General features: G+C 42.7%; 1 protein-coding gene across 2 annotated transcripts in view; it reads right to left on the bottom strand.

Annotated features, from left to right (window-relative positions):
• The window catches only part of NEDD4L (NEDD4 like E3 ubiquitin protein ligase), an 87,961-nt gene extending 69,373 nt beyond the window's left edge, over positions 1 to 18,588 (bottom strand). For both annotated transcript variants that reach the window (XM_086479610.1, XM_086479611.1), the window contains exon 1: positions 17,413 to 18,588. In XM_086479610.1, the coding sequence (XP_086335736.1) occupies positions 17,413 to 18,588 (1,176 nt within the window). The remainder of the gene's footprint in view (positions 1 to 17,412) is intronic.
• Between the last annotated feature and the right edge of the window lie 8,049 nt (positions 18,589 to 26,637).

The following is a 26,637-nucleotide window of genomic DNA, read 5'->3' as shown; positions in this document are numbered from 1 at the left end:
TGAGGCCGTTTCCTCTCGTCCTATTGCTTGTTACTCAGGAGAAGAGACCCACACCCACCTCACTACAATCTCCTTTCAGGCAGCTGCAGAGAGCGATAAGGTCTCCCCTCAGCCTCCTCTTCTCCAGGCTGAGCAGCCCCAGTTCCCTCAGCTGCTCCTCCTTCGTTGCCCTTCTCTGGACCCGCTCCAGCACCTCAGTATCCTTTTTGCAGTGAGGGGCCCAAAACTGCCTGCAGTATTCGAGGGGCGGCCTCACCAGTGCTGAGCACAGGAGCATGATCACCTCCCTGCTCCCACCGGCAGCACCATTGCTGATACAAGCCAGGATGCTGTTGGCCTTCTTGGCCACCTGGGCACACTGCTGGCTCACGTTCAGCCGGGTGTTGACCAACACCCCCAGGTCCTTTTCTGCTGGGCAGCTTTCCAGCCACTCATCCCCAGCCTGCAGCGCTGTGTGGGGTTGGTGTGACCCAAGGCTGGGCGCTGAGCACTGGGAAGCTGCCTGGCAGAGAAGGCCCGGGGGGTCCCGGCGGACACCAGGCTGACCACGGGGCAGCAACACCCCCTCAAGGCAAAGGTGGCCAACAGCCTCCTGGGCGGCGCCAGGCAGAGCACTGCCAGCAGGCTAGGGGAGGCGAACCCTCTCCTCTGCAAAAAGTCCTCACGCCTTCCGTACCCAAGTTAGAGAGTCAGGAAATAATGGAAGAAAGTAACGTTCTCTCTTGACATTACATTTGGAACACGTTGCTCTTCAAAACAGCAAAGAAATGTTTGTTCTATGAAGCAGAAGTAAAGGATATAGAGCACATGCAGAGCTCCGGCAACCGGTATATAACACAAACATGTGCACATCTCTTAATAGCTGAATTTCCACAAGCATACTCTTCACAATCAGGAGCCTCTCCAAAAACAGTTCACTGAACTGTGCTTGAAACTTTTACCGAGTGCCCCAATGCTTTCTGCCCTCAAAGCTGTACGTCTGCAGTCTTTATAAAGTTAAAATACATATTGCCACTGGTACAGGAGAGGCAAAAGTCTATTTCATACTGTGAATATGTCTGAGACTGCATGGAAGGATTCACTAAGGGATCACTATCCCTCATATCTAACAGAGTAAACTATTCAAATTCTGTATTTACGTGTATAGAAAGGTACAGAATCTAGAAAAGTGATATCCGAAGTTGAAAAATTTTAGATGAGAGGCTAATTTGGTAAAGTCACAGAGCAAAAAGAAGCCAGGTTGACAACAGAAGGATTGTTCCGAGGAAGAGAGGCTGCTGGCTCACCACAGGACACACAGCTGCACTTCACTACTTGGAACTTTCAGACGCCCAAAAGTTCTTCGTTTGTCGAGACTCATATTTAGCACTGATTGCTGCTTGCCTAGGAGAGGGCAGACCCTGTGGAGGATGCACAAAGCATACTACAGCACACAGTGTTTGTGAACTGACACACAACCCACCCACAGCTACTTGGGTCATGGAACTGGTAACATAGTGGGGGTACGACCTCAAAATTCCAAGTTCGTACTGTAGAAAAATGAAGATAAATGAATGCAGCGTGGGACACGGAAAACACCAATAACCTTTTTTGTGACTACGTGAAGAAAATGACTAAAAAGCTACGACATTTCACAAAATCTCCTGAAATACAGTTAAATGGAAAGTATCAGGTCCCATCGTTGTGGGATCCAATGTGGTCCAGTTAAGGGTCAGAGACAGGCATTTTTCTTTCAGATGTGCAGATGGGCAAAGACCTAAAAGACTGAGAGCCTAGAGGACAAACTTTGTTCAAGCCAACTCGGGCCTCTGACACAGAAGGGCAGCTGCCTTCAGCTCCCTCTGGCAGTGCAGAGATACAGTTCAGTCGGATTATCAGATTTTTAGACCTGCTCAGAGCTCTAAACGGTGATGGACGAAAGCCTCCAGTATCCGCATTTCTCAGTCAGTTTGGTCCTTGAAGGTAGCTGCCGTGAATGCAGGACCTTGCGCTCCCAACACATGAATTTTGTGATCTTCCCCACTGACGTGCCTATTTTATTTAAACTCACTCCTTGTGTATTAGCAAACACTTATTTCATTTCCTTTCAGAATTATTCCCTATGCAGTACTGCTGCTCACATCGCTCACCTTCAAAACCAGTAGTTCACAAGACTACGTCTCAAAGTGATGTGTAACTGTGTCTGGGAACTAATGCTGCTCATACTGCTGGTAAACAAGTGAGGTAGGCTTGGGAAACTCTGCTGTGGTGTACCACACTGAGCAGACTAAACAGTATAATCAGCTGGCAAATGGTTCATTAATATGGCCTTGTGTTGCAGGCACTACGAACCGCTCAAATGGCGCAGACCTTTTATTGTCTCTGGTACCACTTCTTCTTTTCTCCTCTGCACTGTTCTACTTATCCCACCTTTTTCTTTTGCTCAAAGAGATGTCCTACTTTTTCTGTCTCTTTTCCTCAACAACAGCAGTTCAGCCTTTTATGCAGGCTTTTGGATTTCACTACACATCTGTCACGATCAATTTTTCTATGTATGTGCTTTCTTGGCAGAAAGCAACTAAGAAATATAACCTGCAGAAAAGCCAAGCACTGTAGGAGTATAAATGCTCTAGAGTGCTAGGGGGATTTATATTCCCTCTAAAGCTATTCCAATGCTTATAACATATCCTGGAGAACTGCAGCAACTGAGATCCGAAAAACATAAGGGCTCAAGACGCAGAATGTATGCAACTCTTGCAATTGTGCTGAAAGATAAGCAACAGGAGGGCAAAAGAAGTTCAAAATGGACATCACCATCTCTTAAGACGTTAACTTTTGCCTCCTGCTGCTTCTTGAAGAAGGCAGCTGAAAAGTATGACAGCAATCTTCTCCCATGTTGGCTTGACCATATGCTAAGGTTTGACAGGGGGAAAAGCACAGAGAGGTTGGAATGCAGCTGCTTTTGAAAAAAGTTAAGGCTGTGACTTCTGTAGGAATGGAACATGGACAAAACTGGAAAAATCCAGAAGTCATAATTTCTTTCTCTTAGAATTGTTCAAAAATGGAATTGCTATTTCAATTAAGAGCTCAGAAAACAGAGGGATTAGTGGTACACCATTTCCCGGAGACGTGACGTTTATATACTCTGCATACCCATGTGTGAGCAAGCAAAGTGATGTACTTTATAAATCTTCTAACCACCATTTCTTCTTTCTGCAGCAATTCTTCCACAATTTCTGGTCAAATTTACTGGCTTTCTCCATATAAATTAGAATAATTTTCAAGCAAAGAACCGCAGCAAAGAACTGTTTCAACTGTGCAAAAAGGTTCTTGAAGAACAATCATATTTTTAGTCGTCCACCACACTGATGTAATATTCCTTTATTACTTAACACCATTGCCTGAATTCGTTCTCCCCAGTATGTACACCACTGTACTAATTTCAAAGTAGTAGTTAAATGCAAGAAAACATGACTCAAGGTGAAACAAAAGTCCCCAATTTTCCACTGAGCAGACACACTAATTCCTGCTGCTTCTTACTCTCCTTAAACGTGCCGTATGCTTGGGCACAAGCCACTACGAAGGGTTCAGGGCTGAAGGACCAGTGATCCACACAGTGCTCTGAAATTCGCTGTAACTTGACCACATAACACAACGTACTCAAATGACCAGAGGCAGGTTCTGAAGCCACTAAATGTTTATCTGACCCCTTGTGAACTCTTAATAAAATACTTGGCTGTACGGGCAGACAAACAACAACTAACATTTATACAAGCTACAATTCCCACCGAGAGCCTGTCGGTTCTGCCCAGCTACAGAATTGCAGCGCCTTCACCTCGAAGCGGAATTTTCTCTTCGTCTGGAGAAGCTGAAAATGCATCTTTACAAGCAACAGTCTGGAAAAGTGCAATTTCAGCCAGCCTAAGTAAAAACGTGGGATCAAGCTTTTGCTTAAAAATTACGCGCTAGAGCTCCAGCAGCACTTTGAAAGTTCTGTTCCTCCTAAATGATGTGTGAGCATCCTATAAATTGCCAGGGATGAAAGGGAAAAACTCACACTAAGCACCTTCTCCAAGTATTCAGTTATATTATGTTAGGACCCATCAACATGTTTATCTTGGACCGTGACGCAGTACTTTAGGTATGCGGCTGACGGAAGAATCGTGGACCGAGGTTCAACAAAAGAGAACGGTGACAAACGGGGAAAAAAAGCGGTGAAAGGACCAGGGGGCAGAGAAACGAGATAGCAGTAAGGGAATCAGAGAAAGCATGCTGACATTTATTCAGCCGAAATTTTCCAAAGGTACTAAGTACGTTCTTTCAACCATCTAATCCGAGTAGCACTTATGTTCAGCGCTATTAGACTTGGCAATATGTGACATAATATTTTTGCTTTAATGATTTTCCTAATGCTATGGAAAAAAACTAAAATACATTCTAACAATCCCAAATGCCAAGTTTAGCTGACGCAAGGACGCATTATACCTGTTCTTTATTGGGACACTGCGGGGAAACATGGCTATGCACCCCCAGAGAGAAACAGGAAACTACTTCATGTGAAGACCACTGAGATGCTGATTAGTGGACAGTTAACTAGTCTTAATTTCTTTAAATGGATGATCATTTACACCAATACACGTTCAATAACGTTTTTCTTTTGAGACCTGTTAATTTTAAGTGTGAGCAGTAACACAGGAGTCCCCTTTCAGCTGGTATTACATTTTGCATAGAGCAAGGACGCAGCGTCTTAGTTTACACTTCAGATTGTTTGATGAATTATGTTATTACAAGACTATTCCTCAGAAGTACCTGTAGGAGAGTTCACAAGCTGACATAAAAACACCCCACCAAACAACCTGCATTCTTACCCTAGCTCATACCTCATGACAGGGAACCAAAACCATACCAATTTTAACTACCCTATTTGGTCAATGATTTTTTTTTTTCCCTCTAACACAACTTGTTTCTGACGGAATTTAAGAAGTTATGAAAATTCAACTTAAGAATAATGTGAATTTTTGTTTAATTAATTCTTCAATAAAATGATAGTTACTAGTTCATGTAGATCAGTCAATAATATTTACTGCAAGGTCTTTATGGTGGATAATTATTCATTTTCATTTCAGTCAGTAAAACCAAACAGCAGGGTAACTGGTAACATAATCTCAGAGTGAAAAATCAAGAACATGGGGAAAAAACCTTGAAAAGTTTGTTTCACGTTGTGCACATTTTTTTAAAATCAGCTACCAATCTATTTTATTTTTATCCTGAAATTCTGCACAACGGTGTTTATATATTTAAAATTTGATTATAAGAAAAAGCAGGAAGGCCAGAACTCCAGAATTGTTTGCTGCAAATGTTTGGTCAGAAATGCTAATCCCCGTAAAATTCAGGGACATGACAAAAGGCGGGGGAGACTTCTCTCCAGCTCCAAGCCCACAGACACCGTTTGAAGGAGGCTGTGGTTGCCGCGGTCGGGACCACAGCACAAGGGAAACGCACCCAGCAGCTCCGCGGAGAACGGAGCTGGCGCCGCAAACTGCTGACTCCAAATTCTCTTCTCCCTCCTCTTTCCGCATCTGTTTCGGCTGGCACCCGACACGAGGCACCCAACCGACGGCACCCGCCCCACCCAGCTCGCTGCTCACCACAAGCCCAAACCCGGAGAGGGGCAGTTCCCGGGGAGCTGCTGCCCCACAGCGCAGGCCGGCTCGCCAGCCGCCGTCCCCTCCGTCCGCACCTCCGGGCGCCCGGCTCCCGCTCCTCCGCGAGCGGTGTCAGGGCAGCGCCTGGAGCCGTTGGTATCAGGAAAATTTAGGCAGGAGTGATACATTTCAAAGGTCCCACTGTGGGATAAAGATGCATCTATGAAATGCCAAATTAAAACATTTCACATTTTTATGTACAGATACACTCTGCAAAGTCCACACAGGGAGAGCAACCAAACTCTCTACACAAACCTTTCTCTAGCCCCCTTTTTTATTTCTCCTATGTTAACAGAAACCAAGTCTCAAAAAACCTAGTGCAATGCGATGCTAACTCTCTAAGGCAACACTCCTCCACGAGATTTACGGTGGGGATGGCACCAGTACGACACAATTTTCGGTTCTCCCATTAAATATAAAGCAGGTAAAGTTCGCTTTCCCTTAAGGTGTTTGCGTTAGGGTGGATGTTGCAAGGTCAAAAAGATGTTAAAAAAAGGTGAGGTCAGACAAAATCAAGTCTGTTCAGACCAGTTTCCCACACTTAAACAGTTACTGTAAGGTTTTCCCGTAGTTGGCTAGTGTATCATTGCCCAGAAAGCCCATGTCTGCAAAGAGCAAACAAATTATATTTCGCTTGCTCAGTTAAGGTCCGATATTTTAATACAGGAAATTAAAAACATGTAATAGATCTCAAGTAACGTCACCACAAACTAATTGATTTCTGAAAACCCCTTTGGTTTCGGCTTTAAGCACCAAATTGTAGCTTTTTTTTTTTGTGTCTCATACTTCACGTACGACTCAAAAACTTTTGGAAGCTGCTAGTATACAGACTCCCTTCAAGCAAATGGTAATGTCTTGAAAACAAATATAATTTATTTCATGATGAAATTTTTATGCCCAGAATCAACTTACAAAAGCATATTTAAACCCTTCATTACATCCAAATTGACAATTAATTATGTTTTAAACTACTTCCATTGTAATTTCTAATACTCCTCATTTTACTTGTTCTTTTTTAATGCTGTACATGCAACTGCACCCGACTGACTGGAAAGCACAAACAAGGAGAGAGACTGACTGTTCAATGGACATACGTTAAGAGATGAAAATGATCACAGAGTTGGTATCAGATTTGTTTTCTAAAATTCAGAATCAGAAGATTAGTCTTAAAATAAAATGCCTATCTCTGCAGTGCGTATTGACCCGTAATGCCATAATACTGTTCACGCTGGAATCAAGATAAAATCTTCAACGCACTTCAGAATGTAAATCAGTAAAACAAGCAAATATTAAGTACAGTAACATCTTGCTGTCAAAGACACAGCAAAGCCTGCCTTTTCAAAAGTCTATCAGCCTGAGGAACCAGGAAAATGTAGGCATATTTGTGTGGCTCCTTCAAAACAGTCTTTCTTCCCTGATGGTTGCTATGCAAACAGAAGCAACCTTTTATTGAGAATACAGATTGTCCTTTCAGATGAACAACCATCTTCAGCACATTTCCTTCATTCGGTAGCATTCATTTACCGAACCTTTCCCACAGACAAGTATGTTCAGGGAAAGCTCCATTTGCAGGTTTTCTTCCCCAGAGCTGAACGACAACACTTTCATCTAGAGTAGGAGACAAAGCAGACCACCTGCAGGATGTTGCCAATATATGAACAAACCAAAATAATTTCTTTAAAATATGTGAGAATTTAAAATTCTTCCAATAACTCAGAATGATAATGGCAGAAGTTGACAGGCATAATCCCGAGGACTGGAGGACCTGCTACCCCTTTTGAAGATGTCAGAAATTTCTGCATGCTCATCTGTCAACAGAGAACAGGCTGATACACACCATACACTGAGACCCACAGACTCGTTGCTGAGCAAATAAATTCTGCAGCGCAGCTTTGCTGACCGGCAAGCTTTCCTCGTGGCCACCAGGTAACACTGCGCTGCGAACGTGCATTGCCTCAGCACGGCTTGTGCCTGTCCCAGACTGTGTCTCCCCGGTGGCAGCGGTGACCATCGGTCCTCCGCAGGAAGCAATCCCCACCCCAGTTTCTCATGGACGGCCGGCAGGTTTTCTTTCAGCAGCCTGCTCCGCCGGCTCAGCCCCCGGCACGGCACGGGCACCGTGAGGCACTCCCCGCGTCAGACAGGCTGTTCTGCGAGGCTGGAAGGGAATTGGGAAAGCTGAGAATGTCACCAGCACTGTAAACTATATAAGTAAATAAAATCTGTCGGAGCTACTCTGTAGCTTAACTAGGGTGCCTTGTAGAGGATCTCTTGCAATCCAACACCCTAAAATGTCAAATATTTAAAAAACCCTTCATGACTCTGTCGAGGGCTAGAAACCCGTATCACGGATTACTGAATTCCGAAAAGCTGAGTGTGACTAAACACACTGCTGCATAACTGCAGGCTGCATCACCAAACACACCGCAACTGCTCCCCTGCAAGTATAGTTCACTTGTGTTTATAATAATTCAGTGTGCTGGCAAGCACTCGCCGATAGGGCTTCTAAAAATAATGAAGTGTCAGGAATACAGCAGCTATAGCAGCCTCCCCCTTCTTGTCTTCCGAGAGCGAGAGCAGGACTCTGTGTGCACGTTGAAGGAGATTCTGCTCCACTTTTCAACAACAAAGTTTAGTTCCACTTCCACGGAATTTGAAGCAAATAAATGTCTTGTGGTAATATGAATCTGTGAATATGAAACCACACTTGAAGTAGATTTCAAACAACTAAATGGTTAACAAGTTTGTAATTTAAAGTCTTTAAAACACTAAGCACTAAAAGATAAATGTATTACTGCTAAAACACACCACATCTAAATTAGAGATTTTCACTGTCCAGGATGGTATGTGCAAAACGCAACAGATATAATTCTTAGCTTTGATAATAATGCTTTAGATTTTATTTAGCAACATAAATATTTTAAATAATTGTCATTTAACATAATCCCTTAAATAATACTGCTATTTCCACTTCCAGATATGCTGTGGTTTTTATTTACAGGATGTGGAGCAGAAGGAATTTTCAAAGCAGAAAAACTTTTTTCTTAAAAAAATAAAATTACATAAACTGTTTTAAACACTCACTTGAGGTAAAACTTAGGCTATAACTTTCTGCAGGAGGATTATCAGCCTCCAGTGTCCAGTTTGAAAGGATTTTCACCGTTTGATGAGTACTTTCCTTTTTAATTGTAAAGTAGCTTGCTTTTGATAATAAAAGTATTTAAAATACCATACTCCAGAGTTTTATGCTTGTGTGCTTGTCCAGCAGTCTGTTGAATACTAAAGCTAACGCTGAATAAGTAGGCTCCTGTTGCCTTATTTATCATATACTGTGATCATATACTAGTCTTTGCCACTAAAAAAAAAAAAAAAAAAAAAAAAATCTCTGTGCCTAGTAGCATTAAGACACTAAGAGTTCAACAAGTAACTGAAAAGAGCCAGTCAGGCTGTAGAAATTTATAGCTGAATGTCTCTTTTACTGAGGATTAAAATCCCACCTCACACCACAGTCTACACTCTCTCACTCTCTTCTAGAATAACAAAGCACAGCCTGGCAATGCGAGTCACCCGGGGCCATTCTTTGCAGCCTGGGCCGAAAGGGAAGGTGCCGCTTTCTACCAACGCAACCGAATTTACACCACGGCACAGAGTGCAGCATGGATTTTATTGGCACGACTCATCTAGTCAGAAGGAAGCTGCACCCTATCACCCTCGAAGCTTGACAAGACCTGGAAACCAGAAAGGTGTTTTGGTAAGGATAATGTCTGGGCCTGGAACTCCAGAATCAGCTTTTCCCACATACATAAGACACAGCCCAGAATTTTGTAGGTTTACAATATCAGAGGACTTAAATAGAGCAACAGTGAGGGGTTTTTTTCTTTTTATTTATTCATTCCTTTTGGAGACAAAAACCTACACAGTCATACTGCTGATTTTATTGATGATTCTTTCTGTACATAATTCCTGACTTTTGGAAGCTACCAATGCCATTCGATTAGACGAAAAAACAGATAAAGCACCAGATTTTAGATGAATGTATGCATTGTAACACATTTTACAACGAGATTTAATCTGGAAAGTAAGTAAACACGATAGATTTGGATTTAGAATAGCTTTTTGAACTAGAACAGTCATAAAATATGCACATTCCTACATTCTCCATTACTTGACAGCTTTTCTCAAACAGGAAAACGGCTGAACAGTACAAAAAGCAAATCAAGACACTTTATCTGGTTTATTATCTACAATTTTCTGTGGGTAGATCCATACCAAAGCTGCTCTGGCTGGCACCTTCAGTGTTAAGATCGTGTCAGCATTTCCATTATAAATTGAGGGCCTTATAAACTCAGCTTTAAAGAGATCACTGTGTACTGAAGCTGAAGCTCAGCATACCGTTTTTCCATGCAGGAGCAAACCGTTTATTACTGCTATTAAAAAAAGTGATGTTATTCCCAGCTCTTCTGCTCAAAGTTTTATTCTGGTTTCTTTACAGGAAAATACCAAAAGATACAGCTGTCGGGGACAAAAAGAAAAACACCTGACAGTGAAGTCCAATAAAGTTCAGAATCGTTTCCCAGGGGACTCTTGAGAATGTGCAGAGACAGACTAACAGCAGCACTGCCAACACTTGACTCTCTGAAAACTTGACTAAAAACTACGTATGGATTTCTTGGTTCTGCAAGACAATTGACAGTACATGCAATGTGCTATTTCTCCTCCACTCACACAGGAAAAAAAAAACCCACCACCCCCCAGCCCCCCCCAGAAATCAGCTTGCTCCTTGGTACTTTCCTTCTTGTAAAACTAGCTTCTGCTCGCGTGTTTGGACGTGATAGTCTGCCCCTTCCAGGAGAGGAAGATCTTTTAAGAGCCGATGTGCAAGCTGATGGAAAGGGCAATTAAGAAGCAGGCCAGGTGATTTCTGGATGGAAATAAAAAAGGGGGAGGATGATTACACCTGAAGGAAAGGCCTGAAGTGGGCTGTAACCTATGGCAGATCCCTGAACAGAAAACGATGAGAAAAATGGCAATCCCTGCGCACAGTCTGTGGTGGTCAGGGAGATACCTTTCTTTCAGTGCAACCTAGAGCAGGGTTTGTAGAGGAGACAGGAGGGAAGGAGAACTGATTTTGTCCTTGACAGAAAACCTAAAGAGACTCGAGGGATGGAATTCATCACCTCTGCCTGCAGATGTCAACAAAGGCCTTATCTGCACAGAACAGAGGCTTTCCAGATAGTCATCTGCACTCCTTGTATAGCCAGTGGGGAGACAGGAAATTCACAGCACTATTCATTTGAGCTATTTTAAACAACTAGCTAAGGGCAACATGAATTATGCTCTAGAAACGCGTGTTAGAGCCCAGGCAGCAATCCCTGAAGTAGGTCTCCAAACTTAGCCGCGTGCCACGCACAAGCTGAAGTCCCTGGGTAGCGTTAGCCCTGCGTGGCACGGGAGGACGCGAGCTGTGAAAGGTGCAGAACGCTTTCCAAACACCTTTGCCTGTTTTAGGAGACATCTGAAGTTCCACGAATATGCTCCTGGAATAATGAAGGCCGGCAGATAAACTGCTAACAGTCTGACTCGTGGTGGTCTGTACCGCTCAGAATGCTGTGCTGCGCTTGGTAAATGCTTCGGGAACGAACGGCCCAGCTCGGCTCAGCCAGCAGCTTCGCCCACTGAGCCCAGCAGCGTCCGCGCAGCCCCTTCCCACCGTCCGCACGGGCAGACAGGAGCAACACTGTGTGTGGAGCGACTGCTGGCTCCAGTACACCCCAGCACTCACTGGGAACAGGACAGGTCACATGTAAGTTCCTTAGGAACAGGATTTGTCCTGTTTTTGGAGTTCTCTGACATTTAGACTTGGTTCAGAAATTATACAAGAAGGAATTAAACCTCTTTTCCAATGCAAAAGCAGCACCATGTCCCATACCAACTCAGGTCCCAAGAAAGTACCAGCGTGGGGGCTAGTTAGAGGTGATGTTAAATTAAGTGCTGAACACTGTGTCAATGACAGGCTGGTGAATGACCACAGGAGTGGCCAAGAAGAGCAACACTACAGGAGAAAATTAAGGTCTCTCTCTGTGGACTGCATTAACTACCCTGAAACAAATAAACTCTGGCAATGGTTATTTGAATGGGGTGGGGGAAAGAATTCCTTCTCATTTCATTTCATCTTTAAAGATTTCCATCAGTTTTTCTCTTGCTGATCAGCAACTCATAAACCATTTGGTGTCTCAACACCATCTCAGGAAAGAGACTTTCAGACTGCCATATAGTTTACACCAAGACATTGAAGGATTTTTTTTTTTTAAAAAATTAAATTGATCAGTTTATGTTCAAAAGTAATAAACCAGAAAACTCAATCCAGAATTGAATTTCATACTAACCAAAGTATGTCTCTTATTTTGCAAATCACACTGGTCAAAATACAGAACTATGCTATTCCTCCCCCACCCTTTTTAATTGCCATACAGTGGTACATGCTTTATAAATGAAGGCATGGCACAGGGCAAGTACAGACAATTGCTGCTTGTTCACTGGAGCTAGGTGAAGTCACAGGATAGAAGTGCTAGTTACTGAACCACAGAATGGTAGGGGTTGGAAGGGACCTCTGGAGATCATCTGGTCCAACCCTCCTGCCAAGGCAGGACAGCCTAGAGCAGGTCACACAGGAATACGTCCAGATGGGTTTTGAGTATCTCCAAATTCTTCTTTTCCAACCCACTGGATCCAGGACAGACTGGATATTTGGTTTGATATATCAGTAATTTTGATATAACAATATCCATTTGAAAGGAATGGATAAGGAAAGAAAGTACTATGGCAGAAATGTGGCCTAAAGACGTGGCCAATGGAAGCTCCTCTACAAATTCATCATCTTCAAAGGACTGCAAACAATGAAATTCATCTCACCTTCTTTTGCTTCTTGCAGTGAAGGCTTAATTAGTGATTCAGATTGTTTCCTCCTTGAATATCACTGTGCACAGAAAACTATTTCCAGCTAAGAGAACAGTGATCTACAACGCTGGGAGTGGGAAGCCATGGGGCGATAATGCACAGAAACACAAAGAAGATAGCATAGTAGAACTAAAGCAGACACTTGCTATTGAAAACCATACAACTTGTGAGACTGTCTACAGAAGAAATATTCAACTAAAAAAAGCACAATGTTGGTCATCCCTTAACTAGTCTTTATTTTTTTATTTAAGTGTATTACATTTTTTCCAACAAAAAAAAATGAATAAAACTGTATTTTCCTCATTTGAATTTTTTTTTTCCCCAGGCATAAAAAAAACTGTCCCAAGACTTCTGTATCATAGACTATGAATATCTTGGGAGCATGGCGTGTCAAGAACTTGTGACCAAAAATAGGGTAACAGTAAACACCAACCTGTAAGGCAAGTTAATTGGCATTTTGTCATGATCACACCCCTTTTCTGACAAATCGCTGCCCATATATACAGCTGATGGGTCACCTAAACACACTTTTCTGCATGGAGAATCTGTACGCATCTCTGCGTGTAAGTTTCCATATATCTGATACTAATTCACAGTCCAGCTATGGCAGAAACACTGCAGTAGGGCTTCACTGCGTAAGGAAGATCTATAGAAGTGTTGAATTCTTTAGATACACATTTCTAATCCTAGATAGAGCAGAAATGCGCATCTTTTATATACATGATGTAACATCAGATACTATTTTAGTAACACTGGTGAACACTAGAAAATTTTCACCAGCAGTTCCTCTAAATCCACCAGCAATTTCATTGACCTGCTTTCTCTTAGGTCAAACCCACAAATAAACAATCCCTGACATGATTAAACAGACTCGACTCGTAGCTATCCTAGTGGGATATGAGAGAGGATGGTTCCAGGTTTTAAACTTGCCTAGTAGTAGCAACTTTCCAAGTGGATTACTACCAATTCTCTGCAAAGTTCTGCCCTTGTAAAAATCTAAAGAATGCAAGTACCATCTAGACTGAGCGCCTCTGCAACTGCCACGCTTCATGGCTGACTAAATCGATTACGAATATCGTTCCTACACGCTCTTAGTTTTAAGTTACCACGTGAAACCAAGAGTTAAGATTTTTCCTCAGCTGCATTGCAGTCGTGTAATCGTCACAGAATCACAGAATGGTAGGGGTTGGAAGGGACCTCAAAAGATCATCTAGTCCAACCCCCCTGCCAAAGCAGGACCACCTAATCACTAATTCTGTAGAAGGATTCCAGCAAACAACCCTGCCTTTCTCCTACACAGCTTTATCAATAGCTGTTGGCTCTGCTCTAGGCGATAAAAATCATTCCTGATCAACCATAAAGTTCACCACTGACACATCTGAAGTCCACTGCCTCAATGACAGGCAGAGGTCTCCCATGGAAACTGGAACTGGTATCCCCTTCCCAACCAGAATCCAGGGTATCAAGAGAAGCACGAAGTTTGGAATGGCCTATGACAAAGGGCAGCGTAAGGCAGGGAAGCGGATGTTACAGCCTTGAGGAGAGGCAGCAGCGCTTCTAGTTCCTTAATTCCATCCAGTTCCACATTCTTCAGATGAATTTTTTAACTACTTCCCATAGAGTCCCCACAAAAGCCGTCACGGGCGTTGCGCGTGTTCGCCCAGCCCTGCTTCCGCTTTCATAGAAAGGAAGTTTTGCCAAGGACAGCGTCCCAGCTAGAGTTTAGGCGACCAGTCGCTGGTCGGCCGCACGGCACCAGCCTGAACGAGGCACACCTCTTCGGCGCCCGCGCCCAAGTCTTCCCGGCACTGTGCAATGCAGAGTTCTGGCCCTCCGTGGCTGCTGAGCCGTGTTTATCCTAGCCTGGTCTTTTCCGTTCACATGCCCTGTGTCCAGCTGATAGCTTAGGAGCGTAAGCAGACTCCGAGTACTTCCACAACAATATTTGTTCTAAAATTGTTTCTAAGAAAGGAAAATAAAAGCCGAGTTGTGAGAAATGCAGACTTGCAGAGTCAAGAGTTGCCACTTTTGTTTGTTAACTAAATATAATTCAGAATCACTACTACAACATTCTGATGGCGCACTGTGTACTTTTATCACAACAAAGATGCCTTTGTCAGGTCTCTACAACAGTTGTCCAATACATGAGATTTCTGAAGTGTTTCCCACAAATACAGCTCTGCACTCACAAACCCCAAATCATAAACAATGCCAGTATTTGTTATATGCCGCAGTATATACACACACTTAGCAGCAGCCTATTGCATTACATATAAAATACCACAGTGGTCAAAAGCATTTGTAACAAGGCTCCCAAATAAAATTTTTCACAATTGGACACAAGCTCATACTTTACTCAGTATTTTATAATGACTTGTAATGAAATACATCCTGCTTGCCCAAAACCGCTTCTGCCTGAAACAGAAGATATTTGAAAGGTCATAAACACTTGGTAGCAGCAGGACTGCAGACGCCCGCTCGAATGTTTTCACTCAAGATAAATAAGGCCGTAGCAGCTGCTGCTCACAGCCCCAGGGCCATGCCCTATATCAATCAAATACACACAAACTTGTTTAACTGGAAGCGTCTAGAATTTTGGGGGGTTTTTGTTTGTTTGTTTGTTTGTTTTTTACACCAACAACTATAAAACATGGCAACTCTTCCCCTCAGCTTAACAGAACAAATATTTCAGGCACACCCTAACTTAACATCACAGGCCCGCCAAACCAACTTCTGTGTGACAGATTAAAAGTGACACCTTACCACAGAATGTTTTAGATGTAGGCAAAATAAAGCAAAACCTGCACCAAAATGCTTTTGTTCCCCACGCTCCCTATGGCATCTTGACCAGCCAATCACCTCCACCCACAGTATTTCTGAGCTTACTACAAATATGAGAAAACACCACTAAAAAGTTTTAAGTTTCAATTAATTCTCTGTTTTTGAAACTTTTCGCACTAAAAATGCAAGTACCATTTGGACTGTGTGCCGCTGTGACTGCTATGCTTCATGGCTGACTAAATCGATTTGACGTGGCAACTAAAACTGCGAGCACGTAGGAACAAATTTCGTAATTCTCCTCTGGAAACACTGAAGTATGTCTTTGGTATGCGAATCGTTACTACAGTGAAGATCAAAGACGGGACCTTGGGGGGTAGATCCATTGCGAAAATGGGAACTACTGCAGAGACACTGGGGCACATCTCTGCAGGCTGCACAGATCTGCAAACCTCTGCCTGACGCCTTGTACTGGGTTTGACATGCTATAGCTACTTAGCTAATTGGTTATGGTGGTTCTCCACAAACAGCTATTACTGGAAAGGAACAAGGGGTAGAAAATAGGAAAGGGAAAAATCAGACATACTTTTTTTCCCCACTTCATTTTTAGCATGAGATTTAGATTCATTTTAGCATGAGGGCACTTAACGTACCGTACTGCATATGCGAAACTCAAATGAAGAAGAAAAATCAGAGAAGTTTTCAGCGGGAACATCTGAAATGCAGGATGTTCTCAGGCTGGCAGGAAAGACACAACCCACGACATCTAACAAAACTGCTAGCTTACAGAGGCTGAAATGAAACCTGCACTGGCAAGGGATTGTATTTTTTTTAATTTTACTTTTTTAAAATAAAAGCTTAGGGATACTTTGTGATTTTCTACACACAATGTCTACTGAAAAGCTAACAAGAACGTTATACTGGAATAACTTGGAGACTATTAGCTTTTTCCTAGGAAAGCTGCAGAGTCATCATATGGCCTTGCTGCAGCGAGCAGCTGTCTTTGTGCTACATTTCACCGAACGAAAGCGCAGGGAACGAGAACACACACGCAATGGAGACCAAAATCTCTTCTAGTGAATCTGTTTTCACAGCTGGAGACAGAGTGCTTACTATTCTATATACAGCATCACCGAGCTCAGGAACTCAAGTGGGCAGTGTTAAATTGCACAGTAAAGCAATTTCAGCAAATGACTAACCTAAACCCTTAAGTTTAATTTCTACTTTGGCTTTTTAAGAACCGGCTTAAAAACATAAAACACCAATACTCTCCCATTATAACAAAGAAAAACCAGAAGATGAGTTTTGTCATCTCAAAGCAAACCCAAGGCAAATACAAACAAGACAACTGTTTACTAAGTTGTGCCAAGCCACTTGTACAGTTGTTTGATCAGGACTTGTGGCACACAAAAAGCAGGACATGTTTTTCATTTCCAGAAGGCCAAAAAACCCCAAAATTGCTATAAGAAAGGTTCTTTTTCCCCCCAGCTTCTTAGTACCCTAAGTCAAAATCTTGACTGGAATTATTCTAACATTTCTATAGCCTTAGCTACTAATCACACCACAACACAGGCTTTAAAGTCACAGAGGTACACACGTGCGTACGTTACACTTAGAAGGTGTCAAAGTATTTGCCTTTAAAAACAGAGTGCATGAAGAATTCTTCATGCAGCAAGGTCTCAGCCAACTAAATTAACACAAACACTTGATTTGCCATTTCAACGTTCTAGTTTTTAAAAATCTTTCCAGCTGATGTAACACTGAATTAAGAAACACATGTGACACTAGGATCTCAAAATATTACACCGGATGAAATCATAACCAAGAGCAAAGTTACGTTACAGTAGAAATAGAGATGATTCGTGGCTCGCTCCAGAGAAAGGCAGAACATTCTAGCACTAACAATGGAAGTGCTTCTGTCGCCTCAAGTCTAGAAGCCTTTGCATGGCAACTCTCCACTTTGCTAGCATGGCATACTCAGCATCATACTTACTGTGGTGCTGGCTGTCGTAGGACCAGGGCTGCCGTGACCCTCTTTACCAAGAGCCTGATTTTGTTCTTCAGGACCACGGGTGACAAGAATTCTGAAGTGCTGCTGCCTCGTGTTTTGATCTGGTCTGATTTTAAACAGGCATCCCTTCCCTTGAGGAATCCGCTCTACTGAATTGCTTCTAGATATTTCTGACCCATTCCTGCCATTTCCAGGCGGTTCCGAGTCTGATCCATCATCTGTGGGGCTAATTTCTTCTGTTGGCGGCTGGACAGGGTACGAAGTACTCCTTTCTAGCCGTATCCGAGGATACCTGACCAGTCTGTCCCCTTTTGTTCCAGTAAAACCAAAGTTACATTCACCTCCTGCACCTGTACCACTTGCCTGCGGTTGCTGTAACTGGAGAACAAAGAACTTTTTCCCTGAATTTGCCGACATATCTGGCACGTGCTGCAAAGACCAGCGCCGGGGTTCAGGGGTGGGAGCACTGTTTGGAGTCTCAGTACTGAAGGGTACCAGAGTAACCTGAGGCACGTCTGCGCTTGAAGCCCGATGCTGAATCCTCACACCGCTGATGTTTAAACCTGAAGCTGCTTCATGTGCCTCATCTTCTTGGGTAGCTGATGAAGCATCCTCACCCTGGTTATTAGAGGGAATAGTACAAAATACTCTACGATTACAGCAAATAGTTCCATTAATCTGTTGCCCTGACTCTTCAGTCAGCCTGGGTGGAGAATTTTCAGGAGTGACCTCTGGACCGCTCGGAGAAGAACAACGGTTTTCAACAGGGGCTGCACGCAGCTCCCTGAAGTCCGACAATTTACAAGGAAGTGTCTCCTCCGGAGATTCCAGGGTTGCACACTCGTCCGTGCAGCCGTTCGCCGCTTTGCGCTGAAGAGAGATCTGCATCGACGAGCTTCTCGTTGGACGCGCATCAATACTGTTCAGCAGCTGGGGAATAAACATGGATGTGCTCCTTTTTAAGGAGCCCACTTCTTGCAAATCGCTGCCACCACCATAATCCGCTCCGTGTCGGGAGAAAGCATGAGGACTGTTTCTTCTTGGCAAAGTGTGGAACGCCATGAAAAAGTCATCTTCTCTCTCCCGGTCGAGGATCCCCGATTCAGGGGCTGTGTTGCTTCGCCCAGAGCCAAAATGAAACCGCAGCCGATGGGCCATGGTTTTACAGAGAGAAGAAAAGGAGAAGGAGAACAGCAACAATTCAGGCACTGCCAGAAGTTAAAAACCAAAGACATAAACTCCAAGAAAAAGTGTCCCATCTGCCAAACTGTTAGCACTGCAGCCCTGATAGCGACAGATAGCAGAAATAGCCCAAGTGGCAAGCAGCATTCCAGGCATGATTGGGTAAGAGCAGTCAGCGCTCCTACACACTGTGACATAGGGTAGGATGGTGGGAGTCACGTGGCCTGGTTCCCCCTCTCCAATGCAAGCTAGTGGGGGTTTTGTTTTTTCTTTTTTTTTTTTTTTTTTTTTAATGCCAGCAAGAGCCTGAAACAGCACCTTCCCAGCTGCTCCTTTTCCATCAGCGAGGAGCGGCCCCAGCGGGAGAGCGCTCGCAGCTGACCGAGGCAGCGAGCACACTCGGCACCGCTATAAATCTAAACCGCGCCGCGTTCGCAAGGCACATTTGTATAAAGTGCGCACACAAAAATTTAACTGCAACAAAGCCACTTCAATTCAGTGTTAAAAGTTTAAGTCAACTCCACATGCGAATAAGAAAATATTCCAAGCTTAACATTTTAGTGCGCGTTACAGCTTTTAGGCTATCATGGCAGAACATGAATAAATATAGCACGGTTATGCTTTCAATTTTAACTGTGCTCATAACATGATGAAGCAAGCAACTTCTCACCTTTAAAAAGCCACAACTTTTACACTGTCCCTACGAACGCGATATACCCTGCACTACCCTGCGCAGCCTCTCTTAATTATTAAAAATTACAACAAACAAAGCAATCGTACATATGGCAAAGATTTCTCACACAATAAAAACAGCAGAAATGTGCAAGATGGCAGGAGACAAAAGTTTCAGTTTTACCAGGCAGTAACGACGAGGGAAAACCGGAGACGGGTGTTGCATGTCGTTTTGTACCGATTTGTCTTAAACACCGCACAGAAACTCTGCCCATTGCTGGCCGGCCTCCAGTGAGAAAGTTAGCAATATTACCACGAGTGTGACTGCCAGCACGGAATACAGTTACGCTCTCCGAGAGCCAAAAGACCTCAGAAGAACAGACAGACAGGATACACCAAAATGTAAAACAAACACCCTAAATCAGCTCTGTTACAACACAGAAACTCAGGGGTCTGACAATACCCACATTCGAAGTGTGCTCACAAAAGCACTTGTTGGCGCACGCTAGAGAAGAAACTGTTTAGCAAGAAGCGTTGGTTCGTTTCAATACACAGACATTTGCTCCCCAGGAGAAGCCAAAAGCGTAAGTTTTGTCAACAGCTGTGAAAAGTTGTAGGTGGAGGGTCAATACTCTAGATAGACATTTAAACCTCTGTTTGCAAGCAGCTTGTTTTCAAAAGAGAGAAAATGACCAATCACAAGAGAAATGCAAGCTTAAAACGATAAAGCTGCCAACAGACAGCACAATCCTTTATTGTTTTAGGTGCACTATGTGCCAACAAGAAGAAAAACATGAATAGCTTCTACACAGCAACAGTACTGCACATTGCCTTGTAGAATTACAGCTGCTGACATTATTTTATCTTATTTTTCAGATAAGACATCATCCAAGGACTCAGTCTCTCTTTGCACCAAAGACGAAGCTTGCGTCTTATACTCTCGATTTTGGTTGGGGGACAGAAAGGAAAGGTTGTACCGCAAAGATGGAAAGTGCTTTGATAATTTAGGAACATGAAGAAGAAACAAAGTTCTCGTGATAAAACCCATGCAAGTATTGACAATAAGTACTGCAGAGTAAAGGCAAAATGATCAGTTCAGTGTCTCCTCATTCTGATGGATATCTGCTGCTCTAAAAACCCCAACATACTTGCCTCGTCACTGCTCAGAACACCTTCTGAAAGGAAAGCGACGGCTCCCAAAACACAGGTTGTGCCTTCACAAGGAGGTTACGAGCCCAAAGGCAGACTGGCTACCAAAGTGGGACCACAGGAAGAGCAAACAGAAAATGGTTCAACAATAAAGCAGCACTGGAACTGCCAGTATAAGGCCAGTACTGCATCTTAAGCAACATATCCGAAACGAGTATACCAAAACCGCCATTTCTTAGCTGTCACTGTGTATAGCAACTTTTTCTGAACGCCGTTACGGTCCCACCGGGACACCCCGGCACACGCCACGGCCCTCCGCAGGCCAGCGCGATGCCTCTCCCACCAGCTTGGCTTCGTCCTCCACACCAGCCCACACGTACTCCAGCCATCCACCGGACACACGCACACCACGCAGGAATGTCAGCACGGTCCTGAGCCCAGGCTAATGCAGTCTGCCTCACCGTCGGGGTGACAGCTGGCGATGGAAGAGGACCTCATAGCTGGGGAGAACTGACTGATGATCTCCTTTAAGTTCAGATGGTAGAGGACAGTTTTAACAGGGCAAGTGGTCATTTTCATCGCTGTATGTCAGTAAGTACGCTCACGGTCAGCCCCCTCTCAACACACACTGTCATAGGTTTCACCATTTACTTCCTCCTAAGGGCGGATATAAGCATTTGGCTCCAAGTCCTCTTTCTCCCCAGAAGATTACAGCCTATATGTTTTTCTTTGCTCCGTATTTAACAGGAAGGCAAAGGAGAAGAAACTAATTTTTGGAGATCGATGGTTCCATACTGCGTTTTTTTGAATGGAAGGATCTTCACAACACTGACCCTAATCTCCACAAAGCACGCAAGTTTAGTAGAGGTTGTACTGGACCCAACAAAGAAAATGTTAAAACCTCATTTCATAAACAAAGAGATGGTGTTACAATTTTCGAAAGACAAAAACCCCAAAAATGTCATTCACCCAGCATGCCACTGCACTGGCATATTTAACCTAATACGTTCAGAATGACAGTGTCACTTGCCCCATGTATGGCTGTGTGAAAACCTCAGCTACTTCATCATAACAAAAGCAAGAAGCAGTAAGGCATCGGAAGCCTTCTCTGGAAGAGCTACTGCATCAGACAAATTAAGTTCAAGACTAAAACCGCCAACAATGTGCTGGGCATTATGAGGCAGAGAACTGAAAATATAAGAGAGCGCACTATTTTGCCATTACCTTAAACCTTCATATACCCACATGCTCGAGTACAAGGCACAGCTCCAGTAACCACACACCAAAAAGGATGCAGAAGTATTAAAAGGTACAGGAAAGAGAGACTAAAATGGTCAGAGGATGAAGCAGCTGCTTTATAAGTGACTAAATAGGCTGCGACTTTACTGGTTTGCCGTGGAGAAGCCTAAGGAAGAACACGATGAGGTTTTCACTGTCAGAACACCGGCTTAAGGAGGACCACTTTGGATTGACCCAGCAGGGTACTACTTTTGTGTTTCATGCTCTGACTCTTAGTCCCAAAACCAGCTGCTTTTTATGCTTCTACCTGCATTACTTAGCACACCTACTTAAACAACAGACAAAAATACACCTCTAAGATGTGCTCTGTTTTCATCAGCTGTGTCACACTGAGCCTTCTGATCAGTAAAACACAATCAAGACAAGCACTCACCAATCTGTTTTCATCAAACACTTCAAACAGGAGACGATGATTGGTTGGGTTCACCTACGAGAAAATTCAAATGTCGTCACTTTGGGCGCATTAGCTTGATGATAACAATATATGCTGTTAGTTCACAGTGACTGAACCAAGGCAAACGGAACAGGACTAACAGGTTTCATGTAAGTCTTCGGTTTTCCTTAAACTGGAGCACTAGAATACTGTTTCTAAACCCTGCTGCAACTACAAGCAGTCTGGCTATTAACATTAACACGTTCAATGCAGGGCAGTTACCGCATTTTTCTTTCGACGGAGAGCTCCGAAGAGGAAAGGCATGGCTGCTGTGTGCCGCCACACGGCCGAGAGGAATTTCAAGAGGACATCCTGGGCAAACCAGGCTGCTTCTCTCTCCTGTCACCCCCAGAGTGTGCTGCAGCCAGGAAGGGCTAACGCGGGGCTTCAGCTGCCTTGAGCACACCAGCAAAGCTCACCTGGTCTCAGGAAAGGTGGCCTGCACAAAGTGACAAGCTCCGTGTTTTGGGAACAAGTCCCAGGCTGGACAGACTATCAGGGCTCCCAGACCTTTTTTGTTCTACAGCTGCAAAGCTGAACTCAACTGTACAGGGCAAGAGTTTTACTGTATTTCTTTCAGAACATCACCATCATCTGTATTTCAGACTGCCCATCGCTCAGCATTTCTAGCCCTTTCATCACACATGCCTGTGGAAAACCCAGCAGAAGTCTTTCCAACACTTAAAACCAGCAAATACACCTCCAGAAAATTATTTACATTGAAGTCCTTTGTGTTGAAGGCAAAGGTGTTCGAACACTTCACCATAAAACATTCTCTTAGAAGGCCAATGACTGTCTAGTAAAACCACAGTGCTACAATTAATTCCTCTGCATTTTGACACGCAGACAGCTGAAGTTACCCCGTGGCAGAGCCACCTCTATAACGAGGGGTGTGCAAACACCAAAACCACTGGGATACAAACAGACAAACGTAGGCCCAGTCGTAATTCAGTGTCAAGACAGTTTCTACGGACTCTGCATAACTTTAAAGAGTACAAGTCCGTATTTTCCCTTCTGAGTACACTGTAAAAACCAGAATATTTCATTAGACACAGATGATTTTAGATATGTATAACCCAGCTGCCAAACCTAGAAAAGCTGTTTGGTAGATGTTTGAAAATAAAAATTCCACTTAAACCTCAAAAACCTGTGTATTAACAGTTACATGGGTGGGAATTAGCCGCCTAAAAGATCCCATGGGCAACACAGTCAGTGACTAAGACTCAGTGAACAACACTCCATACGATACCCATTTTTAACAATCTACGACATCTTTTCTCAAGCAGCTGTTTTAAGATTAGATTTTAAAACCCACTGAAATCCTACCTAACCCTCTTTTGTGAAAGCTACAGCTGCACTAAAATTAAGTCATTCTTTGGAAAAATATTTTCAACAACTAACAAAGTTGTTACTGCCCTTCTCATTCAAATTATGCTGGTTTTGGTAACTGCTATTTTAACTCCTCCTTTATCACTTTCAAAAATTTAAAATTATTTTTTCTGATAAAAACCACTCAGTTAAGCTACAACTTGGTTTTCATTTTAAGCAAGATCTCGAAAGATTAAAACAAATCTACAAAAAAACCCCATATTTTGACCTCTTTGGCAAGTAACAAAAAGGTCAAGAGAAATGACTTTTTCTATCTTCCTTCTCTACATTTGTATTTCATTATTTTTTGCCATAACTTAAATTTCATATAGCTCTTGGAAATAACTCAAATTATTTGCCACTGCATTAACATTTTAAAAACACAGCAAATATGCTCTGCTAAAAATACATTGTCCAGTAAGAAGTTTTTGTCAGATTAATTAATTCAAAACTTAACTCTAAATAAAATCTCAAATTGTGAAACAGACTATTTTCTAATTAACCTTGTGCCAATTTCTGCTGATCATTCCATCACTACAGAAACAGAAGAGCAATGACATCAGGACAAGTTTTTTTTAATGTAAACATATAAACAACAAATAAAAAATAAGCTTCTCTCCAAGCTCATAAAATGCCATGTGATTAACTGTATATGTTACAATAACAATTGCAAGTAAACAAAAACTTACTCTAAAATAAAATTCTTCGTTCCATTTTGGATTCAGTGTCTGCAAAAGAAATAAACATATTTACACACTAAAATTTCTTTAGGTTTGCCATTTTGCTATCATCAAAATGTGCATCCAAGTGACAATTTGGGGGGGGGGGGGGGGCAGAATGGAGAAAAAAGCCTGTCATTAAAAAGGTGGGAAAAAAAATATTGTCATCAAATTATTTAGAAATTCTCTACTGAGTAAACCAAACATGGGAGGATATTTGAGTCAGATGATCCTAAAATAGACGTCAAGTATAAATAGGATTCTACGAGAAAAAGGCAAATCACTGAGAACCAACAGAAATAAAACCTGAGGATGCTTAATTCCCAAGATCCATTTAAATGCAGATGAAAAGGGAAAAAAAAAAAAAAAATCTATTTTTTTAAACACAACGGCAACTTTAGGGCTACAAAAACAAGGACAGATTTATACAGTGAATTGAACAGAGAAAGAAAAAAAGAACAAAAGGAAAGGTTATTTCCTCTGAAGAGGTATGGCACTCTTCCTCATGTCCCCCAAGCCTATGAAGGATCCGAATTTTGTTCTAACAACCTGAATAAAAGGTACAGAATAAATTATGCATGTCGATGGCAATGTGAAGGGAGCTCAAGCCTGAAATAACAAATTGATAAACAGAGATGGCAGAACTACAAACATTAATGATTTGGGGAATTCAGAGTTGGGTAAGTTTAAAAACAAGTATATGTCCAACGGTTTTGTTTTCATGCCAAATCATTCCCTCATTCTCTCACATCGCAGAGATTTACCAGAAGAGCTGACAGTAAAAATTGGCTCTGCACCCACCAAAACGTCGTTATAGCGGAGCAGGAGAATCTTGGCTGTTTATCTTAACTCCTTGCTACAGACACCCTCGGCTCCTCATGCCCCGGACCGGGGGCTCCCCACGCCACCTCTCTCTACACGGAAACACAGCAGGGGCACCAGAGCTCAGCACGTGCTCGTAGGGTCACTTTGTGCCGACCACGGTACCGCTCCAAACCAGGGCTGAAGCTCAACCCCACACACATGTAACTCACCAGCAATGAAATCTACTACTGACATTTGAAAACCCTGTTCTAGAAAATTTAGGGGAAAGGAGGAGGACCAAAGGAAGTAATAGTACAAAAATGATCAAACCCTAAACCTCTGTGAACAGCTATGCTGCTGGTGAACAATTATACTCTCACAAGAGTTTTACCTGCTCACACTGAAGAAGTTTATGATAGTGCAGGAAAGGAATTCATGAAAAAAAAAAAAAAAAAAGACCACTGTAAAGGGTAGACAAAAAGAATAAAATGAGCATAGGTGAAGGAAGCAACAGGGGTTGGGGGGCAGAGAGAAACTTTTAGCTTTTTTGCCTTAAGGAGCACAAACGTATTCAGTAAAAAAAATGAAGTAATAATTAAAAAAAGTTACTTTTTAAATACTTGTGTTCATCAAATGTGGCTGTTATTGCCAAGAGAAGTTCCCTGTAGTTTAACAAATGAGACATGGTCTTGCACTAAATTTGAGGGCACTACTGTCCATCAATAACGCATTAATTTTGAATGCTGCTTCACCACAAACAAAAACTTCAGGAAATATTTGCTAGATTAGGCAGCACAATTTTTGGTAAATGTCCTGGTAACTGGCAGAAATTTCTTCTACTAATTGTGTGATTTGTAAAGGTGGGTCAAGTCAGAAAGTACAAACACTAGAATCCTAGCAAAGGAGAAAAACACTTCTAAAGAAAGGCTCCAGAAATAAATGCATGAATAACTTCATAAAGGATATTAGGCAGGGAAACAACAACAAAAAGACTCATCAGCAAAAACAGCTACATCCTAAAAAGGGCAAGTACTGTACAGATAAAGAACTGCCAAGAGTCAAGCCGAGTTAGATCTTCCACAGGATATCAGAACTAACACAAAGAAGGTTTTCCAACCATATAAATAAGTCAAGAACAGAGAAACAATGCTACTAAGCGAGGAAGCTCAATGGGGAGAGTAGGCATACTTAGATATGGGAAATTATGTTTAACATTACATATGGGAAAGGCAGAGTAACTAAGAGGGATCGGTGCGAAGACAGAGGTTGTCACAGCTGATGTAACATGAAGTCTTCAGAACTTGGCGCAGTCAAACTGAGGTAACCAGATGATCTTCATCTAGACTTTTAAAAGAAATTACACATGAAATCACAAGCCTAGTAGCAGGAATTTAAGGACATATGAAGCATCTTTCAATAAAGCAAAAAGCAAATACAGCTTTTTCTCCTGCAGAAGAAGAGAGCATTTCTAGCAGGCCATTCAAAAGGAAACACAAGGCATTAATCCAACGTTACAGCTGGAATAACTAAATGTGTGGAGGGAGGTAACGCAAAACAAGAAGCCTCAGAAATTCAGCATAG

Source organism: Leptosomus discolor, chromosome Z (assembly GCF_034619465.1).
Source record: "Leptosomus discolor isolate bLepDis1 chromosome Z, bLepDis1.hap2, whole genome shotgun sequence".
Classification (NCBI taxonomy): Eukaryota; Metazoa; Chordata; class Aves; order Leptosomiformes; family Leptosomidae; genus Leptosomus; species Leptosomus discolor.
This window is presented reverse-complemented; position numbering and strand designations above follow the sequence as displayed.